The following is a 24,435-nucleotide window of genomic DNA, read 5'->3' on the forward strand; positions in this document are numbered from 1 at the left end:
TTGCTAGGTCAACAGGGTATCATTCTGCACAAAAGAGGCAGAGTGTATTATGTGTATCATTTGTGACACAGCAAGATAGCAAGTGATGAGCAATAGTAACAGAAATCCTGTAGCGGGAAGAGTTGATTACAGTTTAACACTAAAATGCCAACCTACAGGAAAGATAAAAAACATTTATATTGAGAAAACAGTGTGCATATGTCTGTATATGGCTGCATATTTATGATTATATCCGGTTATCTACAAATATGAACAATCTAAGGATGCATAAGCAATTGACCTCATGGAACCACATAAACTAAGTTTTCTCGATATGTTTTCCTTTTCTAGGCTCAAAACGTTAAAGACTCTTTCACTTCTCAAGCGTTAAACTAATACATCTATTTGTTGTCTACACCACTTGTCTTCGTCTTTTGTTTTTTTTTTGTGAATTCTCCCTTGATATTTTTTTTATACATAAACCCAGTATACTAAGTATCTGCATTGTATTTAACTTGTTCTTCAAATAAAGACTACTAACATTTAAAATAAAGAAATACCATATAAGTAAAATAAAAATAAATAAATAAAAAGAAATTCAACTAAATTATATAAGATCACATCCCATTAAACCATTTAGAAGAATTGGAGATGAGATGTTACAAGAGAAATTAAAACATCCTAAAACTATGAATTTCATCTTGCATATTTTTCTTTTTACTGTAAGTTTATTTTTAAGAGTCTCTGTGATTTATTATAATTTTCAGAAACCTGTTCCTTCATTTGTAGTGAGATAACAATGTTGCTTACCAAATACAATACCTAAGATCACAACTCAACTAAGAAACTGTATACTTTTAGGAAAAGAGAGTAAAAATATGAATGTTCAATATGATGTGTAAAACAATAACTCTAAGGATGAAGTAAATGGCCTATGAAGAATATATTTCAAGAATGTACAATTATGAATTGTTAAATTCTAAAAGCTATGCAGAGAGAATCCTGTTATTTGCTAAAATATTTCTTCATAATTTTATACAAAATCCCCTTATTTAGATTAATTCTCATATGATAAATGTAATCATGAATACAAACTTCAATACTGAGCATGTTTCACTTTACATATATGCACAAAATGCAAGTATTATAGGCTCTTTTTCATGCAAATGTATACACTAAGACATTCTACACAATGACATGATAGTCAAAGATGAACTAATATCAGACCTATAAACAATCACATAAGATAAAGCATTAGTTAGACATTATCAGTATCAAAGGACATATTCAATACTAATTTGCTTAAAAAATATTCTAAAAGACAATAAGCACATTGAGAATATTTACATAATAATTGTACGAACTGAATATTTTGAATATTCAGACTAAAGAAGAGAATCAGAGAGATAGTAAAACAGGAAAGGTAATGAAAGAGAAGGGACAGAAAAGACAAAAGATAACGAGAAGAGTAAGGAAGATAGAGACAAATTTAAAGAAACAAAGAAACTTGAACTCATATCAAAATAATCATGGAAGACAAAATGGAAATCACAGTGACATGAAGAGTATATAAAAGGAGAAAAAGATACAAAGAAAGAGACAGACAATCAATTTTATGTCACCTAAGATCATTGTAGGCAAAGCTACATGCACTACATAATAATACAAAGAAAGCAATTTCTTTTTTCATATATGGACAATATTTTCAGATACAACAAAGACCCAACAAAACTACTGACAAATTATTGAGCTGAAAGAGACGTATAAGCAAATACAGTAGTTAAAGACATTGTAATAGACATTGAACAGCATGCTATTGAGGCATTGGTAAGCTACAGATATTGATGCTTGTGTAAAGTCAAGCAGCAGCAGTGAGTGCAGAAGCACATAATAAATCCTGCATGAGGATCCACAAGATACCTATGTCTTCAACACCTTCTTTCAATGGTTCAGGTATGTCGGGACCAGGATTGCTCAATTTAAGCTCAGTAACTGATGATTCTTTCTCTTTAATTTCCAGATCTTTGACTTCAACAGGGACTGTAATTTCTGGCTTGATATCGAATGTAGACATTTCTGGAGTAAGTTCGATTTCTTCCTTGCTAATGATAATTTCCTTCTCATGAGTGGTTATCTCTTCTTTTTCTATACAAATAACCTCAGCAACTTGAGGTGCCACTTGCATTTCAATTTCACTGACTGGTTTCTCGGGTTTACCAATATCAAAAGATATAACTTCTGTTTTCTCAACAGGTTTCTCTCCAACGTCAAGTTGAATAGAGACTGCCTCTTTAGTTTCAGGTTTAATGTCAACCTCTGTCTTTTCAATTTTAGTTACCACTTTTTCTGGTTTACCAATATCAATGGATATAACTTCTGTTTTCTCAACAGGTTTAGCACCAATGTCAAGTTGGATAGACATTTCCTCTTTAGTTTCTGGTTTAATGTCAACTTCTGTCTTCTCAACAGGTTCCTTCGAAACTACTTCTTCATGTACAATTTCAGAAGGAATTGTCTCTTGAATTGTAATCTTTTGCAGGTCAGTGCTAACAACAGCTACAGACATAGGTATCTCCACATGTTCTTTCTCTATATCAGCTATATGTTCAATAGTGTCAACTAACACATCTTCTGCTGTGCGAATCTCATCACGTACACTAACTGATGTATCTTTTTCCTCATCAGAAACCTCTTTGGGTTCCACTTTCTTTTCTTCAGTTGATGGAATATCAAAGAATTCTTCTTCAGAAAGTTCTTCTTCAGCTGTACTCACAACACTCACTGATGGAGCACTTATAATGGTCATTTCAGAGATACCTTTCACTTCTTTACTCACAGGATTCATTTCACTTTCCTTGCTGATTTCAACAACCTTATCAGTTACATCTTCAACAGGAGCTTCTTCAATAGCAGATGCTTTTGTAGAACTCACAGAAATTTGAATACCAGTTTCTTCCACTGGTTTTACAGTTACTGTGTCTTGTAATGGCATTTCCAATGTCTGCACTGTAATTTCTTTCTCCACCTCTTCTTCACCTGTGGTATATGTCTGTTCAGTCTTTATAACCATTGGTACCTGATCTTCAGACGTGACTTTCTTAGAGTCAATTGATACAACCATTTCCACAGGAATATCACTAATTTTCTCTGGAGAAATCTCGGTCTTCCGTTCCTCAGTGCTTGTTGTTATAATTGAAGTAACTTTAGCAGTTTCAACTTTTTCAGGTATTACCGTCTCAGATACATCTGTAAGTTGAATTTCAGAAATAGGTTTAACTTTTTCTTCTTCTGGTTGTTTCTCCTTCATTACAGCAGTCGAAATTGCTGTAATATCAGTAATTTGTGGTTTCTTCTCTTTAATTTCCATTTGTTTAGCTTCAATCTGAATTGTACCTTCTGGCACAATATCAAATGCAGAAATTTCCGCAATAACTTCAGTTTCTTCTTTGCTAATGATAATTTCCCTTTTATCAATAGTTATCTGTTCTTTTGGTATAGAAATTATCTCAGGTACTTGAGGTGCCACTTGCATTTCAATTTCACTGACTGGTTTCTCAGGTTTACCAATATCAATAGATATAACTTCTGTTTTCTCAACAGGTTTAGCACCAATGTCAAGCTGGATAGACATTTCCTCTTTAGTTTCTGGTTTAATTTCAACCTCTGTCTTTTCAATTTCAGTGACAACTTTCTCTGGTTTACCAATTTCAATGGTTGTAACTTCTGTTTTCTCAACAGGTTTAGCACCAATGTCAAGTTGGATAGACATTTCCTCTTTAGTTTCTGGTTTAATATCAACTTCGGTCTTCACAACAGGTTCCTTTGAAACTACTTCTTCGTGTACAATTTCAGAAGGAATTGTCTCTTGAATTGTAATCTTTTGCAGGTCAGTGCTAACAACAGCTGCAGACATAGGTATCTCCACATGTTCTTTCTCTATATCAGTTATATGTTCAATTCTGTCAACTAACACATCTTCTGTAGTGCGAATCTCATCACGTACACTAACTGATGTGTCTTTTTCCTCATCAGAAACCTCTTTAGGTTCCACTTTCTTTTCTTCAGTTGATGGAATATCAAAGAATTCTTCTTCAGAAAGTTCTTCTTCAGCTGTACTCACAACACTCACTGATGGAGCACTTATAATGTTCATTTCAGAGATACCTTTCACTTCTTTACTCACAGGATTCATTTCACTTTCCTTGCTGATTTCAACAACTTTATCAGTTACATCTTCAACAGGAGCTTCTTCAATAGCAGATGCTTTTGTAGAACTCACAGAAATTTGAATACCAGTTTCTTCCACTGGTTTTACAGTTACTATGTCTTGTAATGGCATTTCCAATGTCTGCACTGTAATTTCTTTCTCCACCTCTTCTTCACCTGTTGTATATGTCTGTTCAGTCTTTATAACCATTGGTACCTGATCTTCAGTTGTGACTTTCTTAGAGTCAATTGATACTACCATTTCCACAGGAATATCACTAATTTTCTCTGGAGAAATCTCAGTCTTCCGTTCCTCAGTGCTTGTAGTTATAATTGAAGTAACTTTAGCAGTTTCAACTTTCTCTGGTATTACCGTCTCAGATACATCTGTAAGTTGAATTTCAGAAACAGGTTTCACTTCTTCTTCTGGTTGTTTCTCCTTCACAACAGCAGTAGAAATTGCTGTAATATCAGTAATTTGTGGTTTCTTCTCTTTCATTTCCATTTCTTTAGCTTCGATCTGAATTTTACTTTCTGGCACAATATCGAATGTAGACATTTCCGGAATAACTTCAGTTTCTTCTTTGCTAATGATAATTTCCCTTTTATCAATAGTTATCTGCTCTTTTGGTATAGAAATTATCTCAGATACTTGAGGTGCAACATGCACTTCAATTTCACTGACTGGTTTCTCGGGTTTACCAATATCAATGGATATAACTTCTGTTTTCTCAACAGGTTTAGCACCAATGTCAAGCTGGATAGACATTTCCTCTTTAGTTTCTGGTTTAATTTCAACCTCTGTCTTTTCAATTTTAGTTACCACTTTTTCTGGTTTACCAATATCAATGGATATAACTTCTGTTTTCTCAACAGGTTTACCACCAATATCAAGTTGGATAGAGACTTCTTCTTTAGTTTCTGGTTTAATATCAACCTCTGTCTTTTCAATTTCAGTGACAACTTTCTCTGGTTTACCAATTTCAATGGTTGTAACTTCTGTTTTCTCAACAGGTTTAGCACCAATGTCAAGTTGGATAGACATTTCCTCTTTAGTTTCTGGTTTAAAATCAACTTCTGTTTTCTCAACAGGTTCCTTTGAAACGACTTCTTCATGTACAATTTCAGAAGGAATTGTCTCTTGAAGTGTAATCTTTTGCAGGTCAGTGCTAACAACAGCTGCAGACATAGGTATCTCCACATGTTCTTTCTCTATATCAGTTATATGTTCAATAGTGTCAACTAACACATCTTCTGCTGTGCGAATCTCATCACGAACACTAACTGATGTGTCTTTTTCTTCATCTGAAACCTCTTTAGGTTCCACTTTCTTTTCTTCAGTTGATGGAATATCAAAGAATTCTTCTTCAGAAAGTTCTTCTTCAGCTGTACTCACAACACTCACTGATGGAGCACTTATAATGGTCATTTCAGAGATACCTTTCACTTCTTTACTCACAGGATTCATTTCACTTTCCTTGCTGATTTCAACAACCTTATCAGTTACAACTTCAATAGGAGCTTCTTCAATAGCAGATGGTTTTGTAGAACTCACAGAAATTTGAATACCAGTTTCTTCCACTGGTTTTACAGTTACTGTGTCCTGTAATGGCATTTCCAATGTCTGCACTGTGATTTCTTTCTCCACCTCTTCTTCACCTGTTGTATATGTCTGTTCAGTCTTTATAACCATTGGTACCTGATCTTCAGACGTGACTTTCTTAGAGTCAATTGATACTACCATTTCCACAGGAATATCACTAATTTTCTCTGGAGAAATCTCAGTCTTCCGTTCCTCAGTGCTTGTAGTTATAATTGAGGTAACTTTAGCAGTTTCAACTTTCTCTGGTATTACTGACTCAGATACATCTGTAAGTTGAATTTCAGAAACAGGTTTCACTTCTTCTTCTGGTTGTTTCTCCTTCATTACAGCAGTCGAAATTGCTGTACTATCAGTAATTTGTGGTTTCTTCTCTTTAATTTCCATTTCTTTAGCTTCAATCTGAAACGTACTTTCTGGCACAATATCAAATGCAGAAATTTCCGGAATAACTTCAGTTTCTTCTTTGCTAATGATAATTTCCCTTTTATCAATAGTTATCTGTTCTTTTGGTTCAGAAATTATCTCAGATACTTGAGGTGCAACTTGCACTTCAATTTCACTGACTGGTTTCTCAGGTTTACCAATATCAATGGATACAACTTGTGTTTTCTCAACAGGTTTCTCTCCAATGTCAAGTTGAATAGAAACTGCCTCTTTAGTATCAGGTTTAATGTCAACCTCTGTCTTTTCAATTTTCATTATCACTTTTTCTGGTTTACCAATTTCAATGGTTGTAACTTCTGTTTTCTCAACAGGTTTAGCACCAATGTCAAGTTGGATAGACATTTCCTCTTTAGTTTCTGGTTTAATATCAACTTCTGTCTTCTCAACAGGTTCCTTCGAAACGACTTCTTCATGTACAATTTCAGAAGGAATTGTCTCTTGAATTGTAATCTTTTGCAGGTCAGTGCTAACAACAGCTGCAGACATAGGTATCTCCACATGTTCTTTCTCTATATCAGTTATATGTTCAATAGTGTCAATTAACACATCTTCTGCTGTGCGAATCTCATCACGAACACTAACTGATGTGTCTTTTTCCTCATCTGAAACCTCTTTAGGTTCCACTTTCTTTTCTTCAGTTGATGGAATATCAAAGAATTCTTCTTCAGCTGTACTCACAACACTTACTGATGGAGCACTTATAATGGTCATTTCAGAGATACCTTTCACTTCTTTACTCACAGGATTCATTTCACTTTCCTTGCTGATTTCAACAACCTTATCAGTTACATCTTCAACAGGAGCTTCTTCAATAGCAGATGCTTTTGTAGAACTCACAGAAATTTGAATACCAGTTTCTTCCACTGGTTTTACAGTTACTGTGTCTTGTAATGGCATTTCCAATGTCTGCACTGTAATTTCTTTCTCCACCTCTTCTTCACCTGTGGTATATGTCTGTTCAGTCTTTATTACCATTGGTACCTGATCTTCAGTTGTGACTTTCTTAGAGTCAATTGATACTACCATTTCAACAGGAATATCACTAATTTTCTCTGCAGAAATCTCAGTCTTTCGTTCTTCAGTGCTTGTTGTTATAATTGAGGTAACTTTAGCAGTTTCAACTTTCTCTGGTATTACTGACTCAGATACATCTGTAAGTTGAATTTCAGAAACAGGTTTCACTTCTTCTTCTGGTTGTTTCTCCTTCATTACAGTCGTTGGAATTGCTGTAATATCAGTAATTTGTGGTTTCTTCTCTTTAATTTCCATTTCTTTAGCTTCAATCTGAATTGTACATTCTGGCACAATATCAAATGTAGACATTTCTGGAATAACCTCAGTTTCTTCTTTGCTAACTAAAATTTCCCTTTTATCTGTAGTTATCTGTTCTTTTTGTATAGATATAACCTCAGGTATTTGAGGTGCCACTTGGATTTCAATTTCACTAACTGGGTTTTCTTTTTTACCAATATCAATGGATATAACTTCTGTTTTCTCAATAGGATTAGTACCAATATCAAGTTGAATGGAAACTTCCTCTTTAGTTTCTGGTTTAATATCAACCTCTGTCTTTTCAACAGGTTCTTTTGAAACGACTTCATGTATAATTTCAGAAGGAATTGTCTCTTGAATTGTAATCTTTTGCAGATCAGTGCTAACAACAGCTGCAGACATAGGTATCTCCACATGTTCTTTCTCTATATCAGTTATATGTTCAATAGTGTCAACTAACACATCTTCTGCTGTGCGGATCTCATCACGTACACTAACTGATGTGTCTTTTTCCTCATCTGAAACCTCTTTGGGTTCCACTTTCTTTTCTTCAGTTGATAGAATATCAAAGAATTCTTCTTCAGAAAGTTCTTCTTCAGCTGTACTCACAACACTTACTGATGGAGCACTTATAATGGTCATTTCAGAGATACCTTTCACTTCTTTACTCACAGGATTCATTTCACTTTCCTTGCTGATTTCAACAACCTTATCAGTTACATCTTCAACAGGAGCTTCTTCAATAGCAGATGGTTTTGTAGAACTCACAGAAATTTGAATACCAGTTTCTTCCACTGGTTTTACAGTTACTGTGTCTTGTAATAGCATTTCCAATGTCTGCACTGTAATTTCTTTCTCCACCTCTTCTTCACCTGTTGTATATGTCTGTTCAGTCTTTATAACCATTGGTACCTGATCTTCAGTTGTGACTTTCTTAGAGTCAATTGATACTACCATTTCCACAGGAATATCACTAATTTTCTCTGGAGAAATCTCAGTCTTCCGTTCCTCAGTGCTTGTAGTTATAATTGAGGTAACTTTAGCAGTTTCAACTTTCTCTGGTATTACCGTCTCAGATACATCTGTAAGTTGAATTTCAGAAACAGGTTTCACTTCTTCTTCTGGTTGTTTCTCCTTCATTACAGCAGTTGAAATTGCAGTAACATCAGTAATTTGTGGTTTCTTCTCTTTAATTTCCATTTCTTTAGCTTCAATCTGAATTGTACTTTCTGGCACAATATCAAATGTAGAAACTTCTGGAATAACTTCAGTTTCCTCTTTGCTAATGATAATTTCCCTTTTATCAATAGTTATCTGTTCTTTTTGTATAGAAATTATTTCAGGTACTTGAGGTGCAACTTGTACTTCAATTTCACTGACTGGTTTCTCGGGTTTACCAATATCAATGGATATAACTTCAGTTTTCTCAACAGGTTTCTCTCCAACGTCAAGTTGAATAGAAATTTCCTCTTTAGTTTCAGGTTTGATATCAATTTGTGTCATTTCTTTACTAATTTGTTCAATTCTTATTTGTTCTCTTTGAGTGACATAGACTTCGTGTGGTTTTCCTATATCTATTTCAATAGCCTTCTGTTCCACAGTATCTTGGACTACTTCAATCTCCTCTGTAGCATAATCCACTTCTTTGGAAGCTATTTGGAAAGATAAATCCAAATTTACACCTTTAGTTATTTCAAATGGATGTGAAATTTCATCTTTTACTGAAGCTTTTTGTAATACTACTCCTGGTATATCTTTAGTCTTTTCCTCTTCTTCCACTCTCTCTTTTATTTCTGTATAAACTGGCAAATCACCTAATATAAATCAAATAATTGTTAAGAAAATATTCTCAAAACATCTTTAGTAAATAGTCTCCATATTTATTTATAATGCCTGAAAATAAAATAATTATTTGGTCTCAAATGAAAAGCAAATAATTATTTTACAAGAAACAATTGAAAAAAATCCATTATATCTTCCATTGTTTTCTGAGAAAATGAATTATTTACCTTATATTGGTGTGTCTGTAGCTAGTATTTTATTTTTCATATGTTTAAATTAGTCTCATACACTGTCTAGTGGGGTTTATGCATCATAATTTCAATGCAATTAAACCAGAAGTCATCCTCAGACGTCTTCTTCACTGGTAACTAAACTGAGATTATCTACCTTTATTTGTCATCATATTTTCGATTATTTTTTTAAATATATTATGAATTGATTGTGTGCAGAAGAAAGGGAGAAGCCATATTAATTTTGCTTGTAATAATGTTAGAGTATTGTATTAAATTCATTTATTATATATAAATATTTTCTAAATTATAATTAATTTGATATATCCACTAAATTTATATCAAATAGTTGAAAGAATTATATCTTTGCTAAAGATTTTCTACTATTTGAAAATAATATGTATTCTTGTTTTTATACTATTCATTTGGTTCTTTATAGATTATTTTAATAGATAACTTATTTAACACTAAATTATTTAGAACTTATAGTTTCATTTCAACATAATATTAGAACTTCGATTGGAATAGTGTTGATATATTTTCGATTATTTTTGATTAATATTATTTGATTAATTATTAATCTTTATAGTTTATAATATCGTTAAAGTTTTTTTAAAATCAAAACTTTGTATATATATATAAAGTTTAACCTTTTATTCTTAATAATTTTTTCTTTCCTAATTTTTTCATTCATAATTTTTTCCATTCATAATTTTTTCATTCATATTTTTTATTATTACGTTTGTAGAAATAAATAATCTTGTATTTTTCTATTATTCAATTGATCTTTAATTATAATTAAATAAACGTCTTTAGCTTTAAATAGTATAGCTTTAACTATTACACCGGTTAAATATGTACTAATTTTATCTTCATTATTATTTTAAACTTAAACTTCGTTCAACTTGTATTTAAAACAATGATAATTTAAAACAATGATAATTTAAAACAATGATAATTTATGTAAGATGTTATTTGTATATAATATACATGTTATTATAATGGATGAAGGGATGATTATTGAATGGTTATTATTTTGATATTATGATATTTTTTAAATAATTTTTCTATCTTTAAATAATAAGTATTTCATATTAATTCATTTGGTACTTATTGTTGGTTGAGATATATATCTAATTATGTTCTACTTACGATCTGACGAGTAGCTATATTTTTGAATAGAACTTATTTTCGATAATTTCAATTGATTTTAATCGATTTAAATTTCTTTTCTATTTGAAAATTGGTTATGAAACACGTGTAATCTTTTTATTATATTTATCTTATGATATTTACTTTACTTTATATTATACTCATTTATTGTGCTTTTAATTATTAATTTTTCTATATGTGATAGTGGATTTTCATCGATGAGTTCTTGAAAATTGGTTATTTTCCCTAAAACTATATATTTTATATATATATATATATATATAATTAAGGGTACCAAAGAGACACCGCCATGCCAGAAATAGCAGTCAAAACTGACTATAGAACCATATCATGTATTCATATAACACAGGTGATAAGATAAATGAATAAAGAAATTTGTAAAAATTGAATGGCTTTTTGCTAATTTCTTTGATCATTTATCTTATCACAATGTGCTATATGAATACATGATGTGGTTCTATAGTCAGGTTTGACTGCTATTTCTGGCATGGTGGTGCCTCTTTGGTAGCCTTAATCCCTTAATTATAATTATATTTATATTATTATATACCTATGATAATTATTACTTATACAGAATTGTATATGTGTGTGCGTATATATATATATATATATATATATATATATATATATAGAGAGAGAGAGAGAGAGAGAGAGAGAGAGAGAGAGGGGGGGGAGCTTGTTTTAAAGTGGTATACTGATTTTATATAGTAAAATTTCATAAATATCTTTTATTAAAATCCTGAATACCACCTTTTTTTTCTTCATACATACAGACATACATACATATCATCATCATCATTTAACATCCATTGTCTATGCTGGCATGGGTTAGATGGTTTGACAAGGGCTGGTAAGCTGAGGGTGTTGCACCAGATTTCAGTCTGTATTGGTATGGTTACTATGGCTGGATGCACTTCCTATCACCAGTATCTGCCATGATTATGATTTTACTTAGCTTGATGGATCTTCCTTCTCAAGCACAGCATATTGCTAAAGGTCTCAGTCATTTGTCATTGCCTCCGTGAGGCCCAGTGCTTGAAAGGTGCTTTTTATGTGCCACCAGCATGGCTGCCTGTTATGTGACACCGACAATGGTCACAACAATAAATTTCACTTGGCTTGATGTGTCTTTGAATGCATGGCATATTGTCAAATGTCTCAGTTGCTAGTCATTGTCTCCATGAGTCCCAGCATTCGAGGATCATGCTTCACCACTTCATCCCATGTCTTCCTGTGTCTCCCTCTTCCACAGCATCCTTCCACTGATAGAGATCAGCACTTCTTCACACACTTGTCCACATCCATATGCATCACATGACCATACCAATGCAGTCATCTCTCTTGCACACCACAACTTATGCCTCTTAGGTCCAAATTTTCTTTCAAGACATTTACACTCTGCCGTGCATGACAGAGATTGCACATCCAGTGAAGTATACTAGCTTCATTTCTTTCAATCCTACGCATGCCCTCAGCAGTCACAGCCCATGTTTCACTGTCGTGTAGCATGGCTGTTCACACACACAGGCATCATATAATTTGCCTTTCACTCTGAGGGAGAGGCCCTTTGTTACCAACAGAAGTAGGAGCTAGGAGGTAGGTATATATATATATATATATATATATATATATATATATATATATATTGTTGTGTCTGGGGAAAGTCATTCTCTTTTAGTGCCTTATAATTTAACACACTCACCAGTAAAATTTCCACTTATTTCTTTTATATATATATATATATATATATATATATATATATATATATATATATATATATATATATATATATATATATATATATATATACATATATACATATACATACATAAAGAGCAAAAGAGAGAGAGAGAAATATATATATATATATATGCATGTATACATATAAAAATACATGCATTTATAATTATGTGTATGTTTTTATGTGCATATACACATACCTATATATATAAATACCATACCACAGCAAACATTAATTGTTGAAGTCCTAAAATTGTTTTAAAAAACTAGTGATATTTATACTAAATAATGGCTTTAATAATCCTTTTATTTTTAGTATTGTCTAAATAAAAAAGCTAAATATTCTACAACTTTCAGACTTAGCCTTTTATAATTTTGTCAGGCAAAATAATATGAAGACAGACCAATATATATTTCATAAATAGTAAACAAAAATGTGAGTGAATATCTGAAAATAAAAACTGATTAAAAGAAATTAATTTTAAATCAAGAATGGTTCAATTTTTACTTTACCTCCTTAAAACACATTTTAATCGTTGAAAATAGAAATTATAAGATTACATACCTGAGATGTAGAAAATTAAATTATAATTTTGGTAAGACTTTGAAATAAAGTTGTTTTTTTTTTTATTTAATACACACTTTCTGTTGAATATCTGTAATTTTTTCTCACATATTTATATATAGATATAAGTAATAATACTGCAGAAGAATGAATTATGTAGACTCATTTTGATAGCCAATAACAGAAATTTCACCACAGAAATTGGTATCTTACCTGAAATAAACAGAAAAAAAGCCATGTGAAAGACATATATTTGAAAAAGGAAGTACATATATATATATATATATATATATATAATGGATTATTCAGCACAACAAGAATATAATTTGTGAGAATAAATACATTTTAAATATCTTAAAATATCCATTGCAACAGAAAACAAACATAGTTTAAAATTCAAAAGAAAAATCACTTTAATAAAGCGTTACTTTTTGTCATAGCAGAAAATAAGAAAATATTTGTGTAACAATATAATCAAAATTAGTAATCAAATGTGACATGAGCAGTTTACCAAAATAGTAGTTGACTGTTGTGTATAGAAAGTATCTATTCTAGATTTCATTTCTACTTTTAAATATTGCACATTTAGAAACAATATATAAAATTCATCTATAGCTTTGTAGTTTTTCTCTCCACCAAATCTAAATAACTACACTTTTTCTTTATGGGAATAAAATGTATTGATTCAGTAATACATCAGCATTAGCAAATTAAGAATTTTATTTTACTTTCTCTTTTCTCTCTTCATTTTAATGAAATATTTTCATTAAAATATTTAATGAAAACTTTGGATAATTGTTTTTTTATAAACATCATTTTTAAAATGCTGTTCACAGGAAAATGTTTTAAGAAATCACATTTCAGCAGCTACATTACATTAATTGTTACATGGTAAAAGCTAGGGTGAAACTGTATCTAATACAATTTCATACACACTATGCCATAATCACAAAATCAAAATCTAACACCTGATCTCAAGATAAGTTAGGATTCTGTGTGATAAGCTTATCTGTGAACAATGAATAAAATCATTAGGGTGAAAATGTAACTAGCATAATAAAATATATAAACAATTAAATATATATTGAAAATGTTGATCTTGAAATAAATGTAGGTTGGTGCTTTGTGGAAGAATATTAACATGCTTCTGATCTTGGAAATCTAATGTTTTTAACAATTTAATTTGTTGAGGCTATACTTCTGTTTGGCTAAGTAGGACAAAATTTCAATGGAATCTCTTCTTTATTAAACTGGCAGGTCTTCATTTCGTAATCCAAAATGACCCATTATTTCATTTACAATGGTGGAAAGGGGATTTATTGCCTTCTACAAACAAGAAGGTAGACTTGTGATTAACACTAAAACATTAACGCCACTGACATTGTAGTGACAATCTCAAATCTACATTCCTTGTAGAGAAGGTAGCAAACCCCCACCTCCACTGCAAATGTCAAGAAAAGCATGTCTTTAAAGTATAGTAAAGTAGGAGTATTGTGAAAGATACGGCACTGTAACATTATTCAGATCAATAATTAGTTGCATAATTTTCACTTTTCCAACCAGTTTGTTGAGGCTATTGTCAAATTTTTCGGACTACTATAACAAAATTGAATGAAAGACCATCAAAAGAACTTATAAAATCAATTTTGCAATAGGTAATCTTTATAATTATATAGAATTTCACACACTCACACAGACAGATAGACAGACAAATATACTTCTATGATTATAATTTACATATATATATGTATATATATATGTATGTGTGTGTGTGTGCATATGGATGAGGATAGCTGCATAATGAAGTGCCAAACTCTAATCATGGAGGGTACTTGTGGAAGGGGTAGACCCAGGAAGACAGGAAAACATGGAACAAAGTGGTGAGAAAGGATCTTCAGATGGGCCTCACTGAGGAAATGACAAGGGACCAGGAGATGTGGTGATTTGTTACACTTGATAAAATATGTCAAGCTAAGTAAAATCTCTGTCTACAACACATACAGGCTTATCCTTTCAGGTGCCAGTGTCACATACAAAGCACTCGTGCTGGTATTGCATAAATGTGCCCACGCTGGTGCTGTGTAAATGCACCCATGCCAGTGGCTCATAAAAAGCACCCAGCACACCCAGTTAAATGATTGGTTGGCATTAGGAAGTGCATCCAGTCATAGAAACCATGCACAATAGACAATTAGAGTCTGGACAGTTCCATGTCAAACCATTCAACCCATGCTAGCATGGAAATTGGATGATGTTAAATGATGGTGATGATGATGATATATATACATATATTTATTTATTTATTTCCCACAGGTGTGGGAGGCTAAACATAGGGAGGACAAACAAGGACAAACAAAGAGATTAAGTCGATTACATCAACCCCAGTGTGTAACTGGTACTTATTTAATTGACCCCAACAGGATGAGAGGCAAAGTCAACCTCGGCAGAATTTGAACTCAGAACGTAACAGCAGACGAAATACAGCTAAGTATTTTGCCCGGCATGCTAACAATTCTGCCAGCTTGCTGCCCTCATATATTATGAACAAGTACACAGTCCTTTGACTTGTTGGATCCTGTCAAACCATCCAACCCATTCCAGCATGGAATATGGAGACTAAATGATGATGAAGATAGTATATATAATTTATATGGAAAAATCCGTGGAAGAGGTAGGCCCAGGAAGACCTGGGCTGAGGTGGTGAGGCAAGACCTTCGTACATTGGGCCTCACCGAGGCGATGACTACGGACCGAGACCTTTGGAAATGGGCTGTGCGTGAGAAGACCCGGCAAGCCAAGTAAGATCGTTGCCAGTGCCCCTGGACTGGTTCTTGTGCGGGTGGCACATGAGATGCACCATTTTGAGCGTGGCCGTTGCCAGTACCGCCTGACTGGCTCCTGTAGGATTTTCGAGCGAGATCGTTGCCAGTGCCCCTGGACTGGCTTGTGCGGGTGGCACATAAAAGACACCATTTCGAGCGTGGCCGTTTTCGTGCGGGTGACACGTAAAAGCACCCACTACACTCTCTGAGTGGTTGGCGTTAGGAAGGGCATCCAGCTGTAGAAACTCTGCCAAATCAGACTGGAGCCTGGTGTTGCCATCCGGTTTCACCAGTCCTCAGTCAAATCGTCCAACCCATGCTAGCATGGAAAGCGGACGTTAAACGATGATGATGATGATGATGATTCAGTGTTGAAATTTTGAAATCTATGACAGAATCTTTATAACTTTAACTGGTTTTGTATTATGGGCAGCAAGCATGCTGAAGCACTACTAGAGAATTAACTGGCTAATTTGGCTTATTAAACATTATTTTCTTTATATTTGTCTCTTCCAGATGCAGTATAAAGTTACAACTTCAATCTCCTTTTCAAAAGAATTAACTACTCAAGTGAAGAAATACTTTGCTGACAGCTTACAAACACAAAACAGCACTAAAAAACCTCACAGAAATTATATCTTTCAAACAATTAATTATTTTGATAAAACGATTATGAATTAGAAATTCTGAAAGTGTATTTAGAAGATTGCTTTCAATTGTATATCTAAATCATGTTTATTGCTCTGCTTCAAAAGAAAGATGAATTCATTTCTGAATACGCAGACAATAATATCTTCTTGGGCAATTTGTTGATTTACCAAATTATTGCATGCAATCAATATTTTATAAGTAATTTTAATATTTGAAAAGATACATTACTTTTTTAACTACTGATATTACTAACTAACTTTTAAAAATGTACTGAAAGATTAAAAATTTAACTGAGGTTGCGTTACTTTTTATTACCTGTGTGTTAATATCAGAAAGAATACATCTTTACTACAGTAATAAAACTACTGCTACTACTACTACTATTTATTATTTATTTTTAATCTGCATGTTTGTTACAATCACTCGCATCCTAGGATAAGTGTATTATTATTTATAATTATTAAGGTGGTGAGCTGGCAGAATCATTAACATGCCAGAGAAAATACTTAGTAGTATTTCTTCTGGTGTTATTTTCTGAGTTCAAATTCTATCAAGGTCTGCTTTGCCTTTTAACCTTTGGGTTGATAATATAAGTGGCAGTTGAGCACTTGGGTTGATGTAATTAACTTGCCTCTCCCCTCATAACTGCTGACCTTGTGCCAAAATTTAAAACAAATTTTGTGATGGGTGGTCAGCTAATGGATTGGTTTAAGTACATGAGGGTTTGAATGAAGGTTGCCTACTAGCCATTGCCCTTTGACATGAATGATGTGAAAGACTTAGATAAGAGGCTGGTACTTACTGACCCTCTCCATAGATACTAGGTTTGCTGATGACACAATCTTAATATCTGTGATCTTTGACAAATTGATAATATACTTTAACAGTTAGATGAAGCATGTGCAAAAAGTGGGTATAAAAATTAAGGGTACAAAATACGCAATCCTGCCACTTAGCAAAAAAATGATAGTTGTGAAATAAAATGTCACAGAGTTTGTTGGCAGTATGGAACTATGTGATCAGGAAACATGAAAAGAGAATGTGTTACTAACATCTCTGGCATTTGGAAGATTTAGAAAACTAATTTAGAATAAGTTAAGATCACAGTTAGCAACTCAAGCAGTTCAATGCTCATATTTTCTCAGTCACAACCTACTCCTCAAAAACAAGGGCCCAAATATCTCAAGATATATTAACAGAGAAGAGGTTTTCAAAATGCAGTCTTTACAGGGATATCATTTCAAGATACCCATAGAAAAACTTCCATGAATAAAGTCATTCATATGACAATGCACTGTTACCAAGGGCTATAAAATGGAAGAGACTAAAATGATTTCACCAAGTAATAAGAAAGCCATGGAATAACTTTAAAAGCATAAGCATTCTACCCAGATTCCTCAAATCCCAAGCTATGTGGAAAACAGCTTAAGAGAAGGACCTGTAAAGTGAATAGATACACAAAATTACACATCACATTAGTGAAGAGCAAAGCATGCCCAAGAGGTAGGGTGGCAATGGTCCATGTGACACATGAATGTCTATATATATATATATATGGATCAAAACAGTTTGATTCAGATTCCATACATGTAACTCCCAATAAATGTAGTTGAGTGCCCTTTCTTTCATTCATCCACTCACTCGAATGTGTGTGTGTGTGTGTGTGTGTGTGTGTGTGTGTGCATATAAACACACATGTATATGAATATATTCATAAACATGCACACACACACGTATATTATTTAACCTTATATGTATATCATGCAGACATATAGGGTTATATAAGTAGTCATATACTGGTTGATTTTAAGTACACTTATTTCAAGGAATTATTTGGATGACCATAGATTTCTATGTAGACCTGAATTAAATGTTTTATTATTGGTGAAATTCATCTTGTATAAAACAAATTTGTCATTGTTGTTGTATTTTGAGAGGCTCATTTTACAAATAAGAAACACACACACACTTGTTCAGCAACAACATCTAATTTCTAACTTCTGTACTAGTAAGAGTTGGATGGACTGATAGTGGAGTGAAACATGGAGGATTGTGACAAGTACCAATGTCTACTTTGGCTTAGTTTCCATGGCTGGATGCCCCTCTCAATGCCAATGACTTAACAAAATCTACTGAGTGCCTTTCTTAATGTACCAGTACTAGTGATGACTGCCTTGTGACTTGCCACGCCTTAAAGTGGCTCTAACATCAGAGGGAGAAGAGAAAGAGAGTGTGTGCAATGAACCTAGGGAGAGAGATGAGAGAATGGTAAAAAAAAAAAAAAAAGCTGATGTAAAACCAATTGGCCAATTGACTACTTGATTAACTGACTACTTAATTGTTCAATTAATCGGTTAATCATTTAATTTATCAATCCTTTCATCCGCATTGTGTACCTCATCAATGACATGCACTCATTCTTCAAGACCTGCATAGTTCTAATTGTCTCCAAGTCTCAGTTATACATAATTGTATCATATGAGCTATGTGTGAGTGTGTGGGTAAATGAGTGAGTATATATGTATGCATGATGGTGTGTGTGTGTGTGTGTGTGTGCGTGTATGCATCAATGCATACAACATTTTTTCTGCCCTTTTTTTGACAGACTACATTTCACTTTTCTTTATTTGTATCAATAAAGGTGAACACAGTGAAACATTAGAAAGATCTCTAAGTTTTACAATTACCATGTGGTGTGTCAAGACAAACGGACAGAAACCATGCATATACATACATATATATATATATATATATATATTTATATATATGTGTGTGTGTGTGTGTGTGTGTGTGTGTGTGTGTGTGTGTGTGTGTGTGTGTGTTGAGTGTTGAGCCTCACGTAAACGCATCCCAGTGTCACACAAATGGCACTTGTGCTAGTGGCACATAAAAGCACCCATTACACTCTCGGAGTGGTTGGCATTAGGAAGGGCATCGAGCCATAGAAAACTATGCCAAATCAGACTGGAGTCTGGTGCAGGCTCTTAATGTGCCAGCCCAGTCAAACAGTCCAACAGCATGGACAATGGATGTTAAATGGTGATGATGATGATATATATAAATATATACACATACACACAAATATATATATATGAGAGAGAGAGACTAACAAACACATACACACACCCACATGCTCACAGTCATAGCTTGGATGTTTGATCATACATTTGATCAATCCAAGCTAACGCATGGCTAAATAACAATACATATCAAACTCACAACATGCGAGTGTGCATATATGTGTAAATATATATGTATGTATGTATGTATGTACATACATATGTATGTATATCCAAATATATATTTTTGTATGTATGCAAATATCTATGTATGCACACACACATAAATATGATATATATATATACATATATATATATGTTATTTTTAGTTATATGTCAAAGAAATATGATTAAGCTGCTATCTAATTAAATTTTCATATCTATTTCAATCATACAAAACTGCAAGGAAAATTTCATGCAGTTGTAATCAATCTGCAAGATACACTTGTGAAAGTTCCTTGGGATCACACCCTATCATCTTAAAAAAAGGAAGTGTGCTCAAGACAATGTACACTTAGATGGCCATGGCTGGAATATCTTTAATCATATGTGTTCTCAGTCAGAATTGAAATAGAAATAAACACTAGCAACATACTAAACCACAAAGAGAATAAAAAAAATTCCAAATAAAATTATCTTGGTCTGTTCATAGACAAGGGCATAATGAAATGTACACATTTTCTTTTCTAAAAGAATATTAGGGTGTTTTGTAATATACTAAATTACTTAATTTGAAGGAACAAAATATTTGTCACTATACTAGATATAGTTTTCATTCGTCATTGTTTCATTATTTTTATGCCACTTTTTCTACGGTGGCATATATTGGACAAGATTTATCGAGACAACATTTTATGATTGGCTACTCTGCCTAATGCCAATCCTTGTTTTCACATAAAGAATTTTATTTCATGTCTCAGCACATGAAAGCTGCATATGCTGAGTTGCAGGAGAATTTGTTAATACAGAACATAAACAATGTCACCTCAGCCTGAATAGTGTCAAGCAATGAGACAAAAATGTATATGCATATATAAATACATTTTTGTATGTATGTCATTATTCAGTTTATTTCAAGATTTCTTGCGAATAGAGAAAGATCCGGTTTCTAACCTAGATTCAAGGTTCCTTCATTGGAATTTCAACATCAGCGACAGAGTGAGTGGGTGGGTATGTATGTATGCCTGTATAAGCTTTTTATTTTAAAATATGTTTAGAAATAATAATGGAACATTTGCTGATGCTGTTACTCTATACTGAGAGCAGACTTAAATTTATTGTGAAGATCACGTTGAATTGGACTTCATATTTTACCTATCAGCTTGTTCAAACAAACTGGTCTAATAAGCTGACATACAAACATCTCCGTCACTAAATTTCATTCACAAGGCATTGGCCAACTCTAGGCTATGGGAGAAGACACTTGTCCAAAGTGTCACACAGTAGAATTCAACCTAAAATTCATATGGTTGCAAAGGGAATTTCTTAACCCATGTCTGCATCTAACTATTGTCAATAGCATAAAATTTTTGGTAGCTTCAAAAAACAATTTTTTAATGGTAAAAGTTTGTTATTTCATAGCACATGAAGACAAAGACAGGGAAGAAAAATTATAACCATTTATCAATAATATAATTACTGAGTTGTCAAATGTATATTCAGCTTTTCATTATTTTTGTTGCATCATTACGAATGCAATTATAGAGATGCATATATCACATAGATTAGCATGCACACACACACACACACATTATCATCAATTTCATTTCAACACCTACTTTTCCATGCTTGCACAGGTTAGAGAGATTTTTTTGATGCAGATTTTCGTCACCAACTCTCATCTGTTTCCAAGCAAGGAAATATTTCCCTGTGGCTGGACTTGCTTTTGGTTAAGATTGGAAACAAAGGATATCATATATGTGACAGTGATGCTCATTTTACAAGTATTACAGAATGTCAAGCCAAAGTACACAAACATACACTCATGTACACACAGGCATATGGACAGACACATATTATGGGCTTCTTTCAATTTCTATTAACCAAATCAACTTTGGTTAGCCTGGGGCTATAGGAGAAGACATTTGCCCTAGGTGGCTTGCAGAGGGACTGAACCCAAAACCATGTAGTTAAGAAGCCACACCAACGACTGTACTTATGTGTGCGTGTGTATAAAACACACATTCACAAACGATAGAAAAATATATGATAATGTATGTGACCCACTCTCTCATCAATTTCAACCAAGAGAATTATCTGCTCATTGAATAACTGTGCAAGTGATTAAGTAGTCCACATGCATTTGTACTTTTTAGATAAAACCAGCATAGCACAATGGCAAAACTTTATCTATTAATCACAAGTAAAGTCTTCTACCTGTGACTTCTCCATATTTTCCATGTACCCGACTTCCTTCACATGATTTGGGTTGTACAGAAAGATGTTCATGATTGAAAGCCAAGCTTATTTGGCCGTATGCTCATGCACAAATACACACATTTTGTATTTTTAGCTATAATGACACAAAGATTATTTGCTAACTTAAGAAAGGATAGAAAAAAAAAAACAGTGTGTGTGCATATGGGCATATGGCCAAATAAGTTTGGCTCTCAGTCATAATGGCTCACTGCACAACACCTTGAGTAAGTATCTTGACTGTTTGCCTCTTTCTCTCTCATACATATATATGTGTGAGTGCATGTGAATGTGTGTGTGTGTGTGTGTGAGTGGTTGGCGTTAGGAAGGGCATCCAGCTGTAGAAACTCTGCCAAATCAGACTGGAGCCTGGTGTTGCCATCCGGTTTCACCAGTCCTCAGTCAAATCGTCCAACCCATGCTAGCATGGAAAGCGGACGTTAAACGATGATGATGATGATGATGATATATATATACACACACATCTGTGATTGTTCATACATCAGTTTGCGTTTGTGTATGCATGTGCTTGTGTATGTGTGTGTATCTGCATGTGTTGTCTGTGTGTATATACACACACACATACATACCCATGCACACACTTGAGTATTTATATATGTGTGTATACACACATATGCATGTACAGATACACATGTATGTATCAGTGTATGTATGTATATATGCATATATACTTTATCCCAGTAGAAGCATTGTAGAAAATACAAGACAGGAGTAAGTAGGAGCTTAGATATTGTACACCCATTTCAAGCAATACTCAAACATTATGTAATGCATACAGAAAAGTAAGAGTGATGTCCCTGACTGACTGACAGAGAAATATACATCTTATTTTACAGAAGAACAATTAAAGGAATGTTAAAAAGACTTGTAGTGATTTGCCACCTGAGTGATATGACTTGTGCAAGGGGAGTATCTAGCAAAAGAACAGTAATTAGGATGAGAACAAAATGGATAGATCTCTCTAAAATCTGATGTAATCTGTAATAAAGTGTATTTATCACCACTTAGAAGCAGATGTTGTGTTAGAACCCAGGATATTGCAATAGTTCCCATGAGTGAACTTCCCATATGGTTTTGTGGAGCATATAAGCACTCTTGTTTACATCATTGGTGGGAGACAATCACCACCATCACCACCACTGTGTAAAAACAACCTGTATGAGTTACTCATAAGGATGGTTATTGTGGTTCTTTAGCTCCAAGTTGAGCCTGATTAAGCAAATTATGACCAAAAATATGGACAATGAGTATAAGATGTCTGCAGTAGCTAGACAGATAAGTTGAATGAATGTACAATGTCCTTTCACAAGAAAAACTGAACCCAAGAGATTCGGAAAGAAGTTTTGTATTAGAAATACTCACAGGTGTGTGCAAAAGTGTGGGCTATATTAAAATGGGCATTTAATGCAAATGGCAGATATATGATTAGCATGAAAATGTTGTCAAGTGGTACTGAAGGATACCTGAGGTGGTTTTCAGAACACAGGGTTTCACAGAAAATAGTATGCAAGATTATGCAACTATTAACTATACACTTTAGTGCAAAGCCATTTAAGCTATGTTAGCATGGGAAAATCTAACATGTGATATTATAATACCTTCTTGCATATATATGTACATATATACACAAGCATAATTTTGTATGTTTTCCCCCTGCTGAAATAGTTTGACTTGTTTGCGTTAATAATATGAAATGCTTGAAATGATATTGAATAAGATTTAGCCTGAGTGAGATATATAAATATATAAGTGATAAACACATTTCTTGACAAACAACTGTTGTGACAGCTAAATCATTCATATTAAACACTATTTAGAACCTAACTTGTGGAAGAAAGTAAATGCTTATAAAAACACTATAATCAGTTGAAGTTTAATGATGGATTTGATAGCTATAATCTACCAGCACGATAAATAACAAACTCACAGTACTACCCTTCCATACAGTCTTTAATACAATCTTCCAATAAAACACCCTCAAATATTCACTAATGATAATGTGTTATTGGTATATGTGAGTGAAATAGAGAAAAGTAAAGTTAAATACAACAGAAAGATACCACTAAATATGAAACAAAATTTAATCCAGATTTATATCCTAAAGATATAACATTCTACAACTGTAAATTAAAGTTTCTAAACTGTTAGTCAACTAATACAGAGCCAATCTAGTGAATATATAAATGCAACTTCAAATAAAAGAAAATGTTACTAAATTTCCATTTTCAATATGGTAATATACTAAATAGTATATGCTATAAAATATAATAGATAGATGGGAGAGAACCATGGCAAGAGAGAAATAGAAACAAGCAAAGCTTTCTTTCAAAATATCAAACAAACAGACACACTTAGAAATATTTCAGCATTTATGACTGATACTGGCTGAAGCTATTTCATATCAATTATGCTTTGTTTTCCTGAATACAGCTGTTGAAGAACAAATATATGGCTTAGATGATAGACAAACACT

General features: G+C 33.1%; 1 protein-coding gene across 1 annotated transcript in view; it reads right to left on the minus strand.

Annotated features, from left to right (window-relative positions):
* The window catches only part of LOC106877301 (uncharacterized), a 449,889-nt gene that overhangs the window by 273,433 nt on the left and 152,021 nt on the right, over positions 1-24,435 (minus strand). The window contains exon 82 of the mRNA XM_089338059.1: positions 1,900-9,318. Coding sequence (XP_089194185.1) covers positions 1,900-9,318 — 7,419 coding nt within the window. The remainder of the gene's footprint in view (positions 1-1,899; positions 9,319-24,435) is intronic.

The sequence above is a fragment of the Octopus bimaculoides genome, chromosome 2, assembly GCF_046866305.1.
Source record: "Octopus bimaculoides isolate indiv1 chromosome 2, ASM4686630v1, whole genome shotgun sequence".
Classification (NCBI taxonomy): domain Eukaryota; kingdom Metazoa; phylum Mollusca; class Cephalopoda; order Octopoda; family Octopodidae; genus Octopus; species Octopus bimaculoides.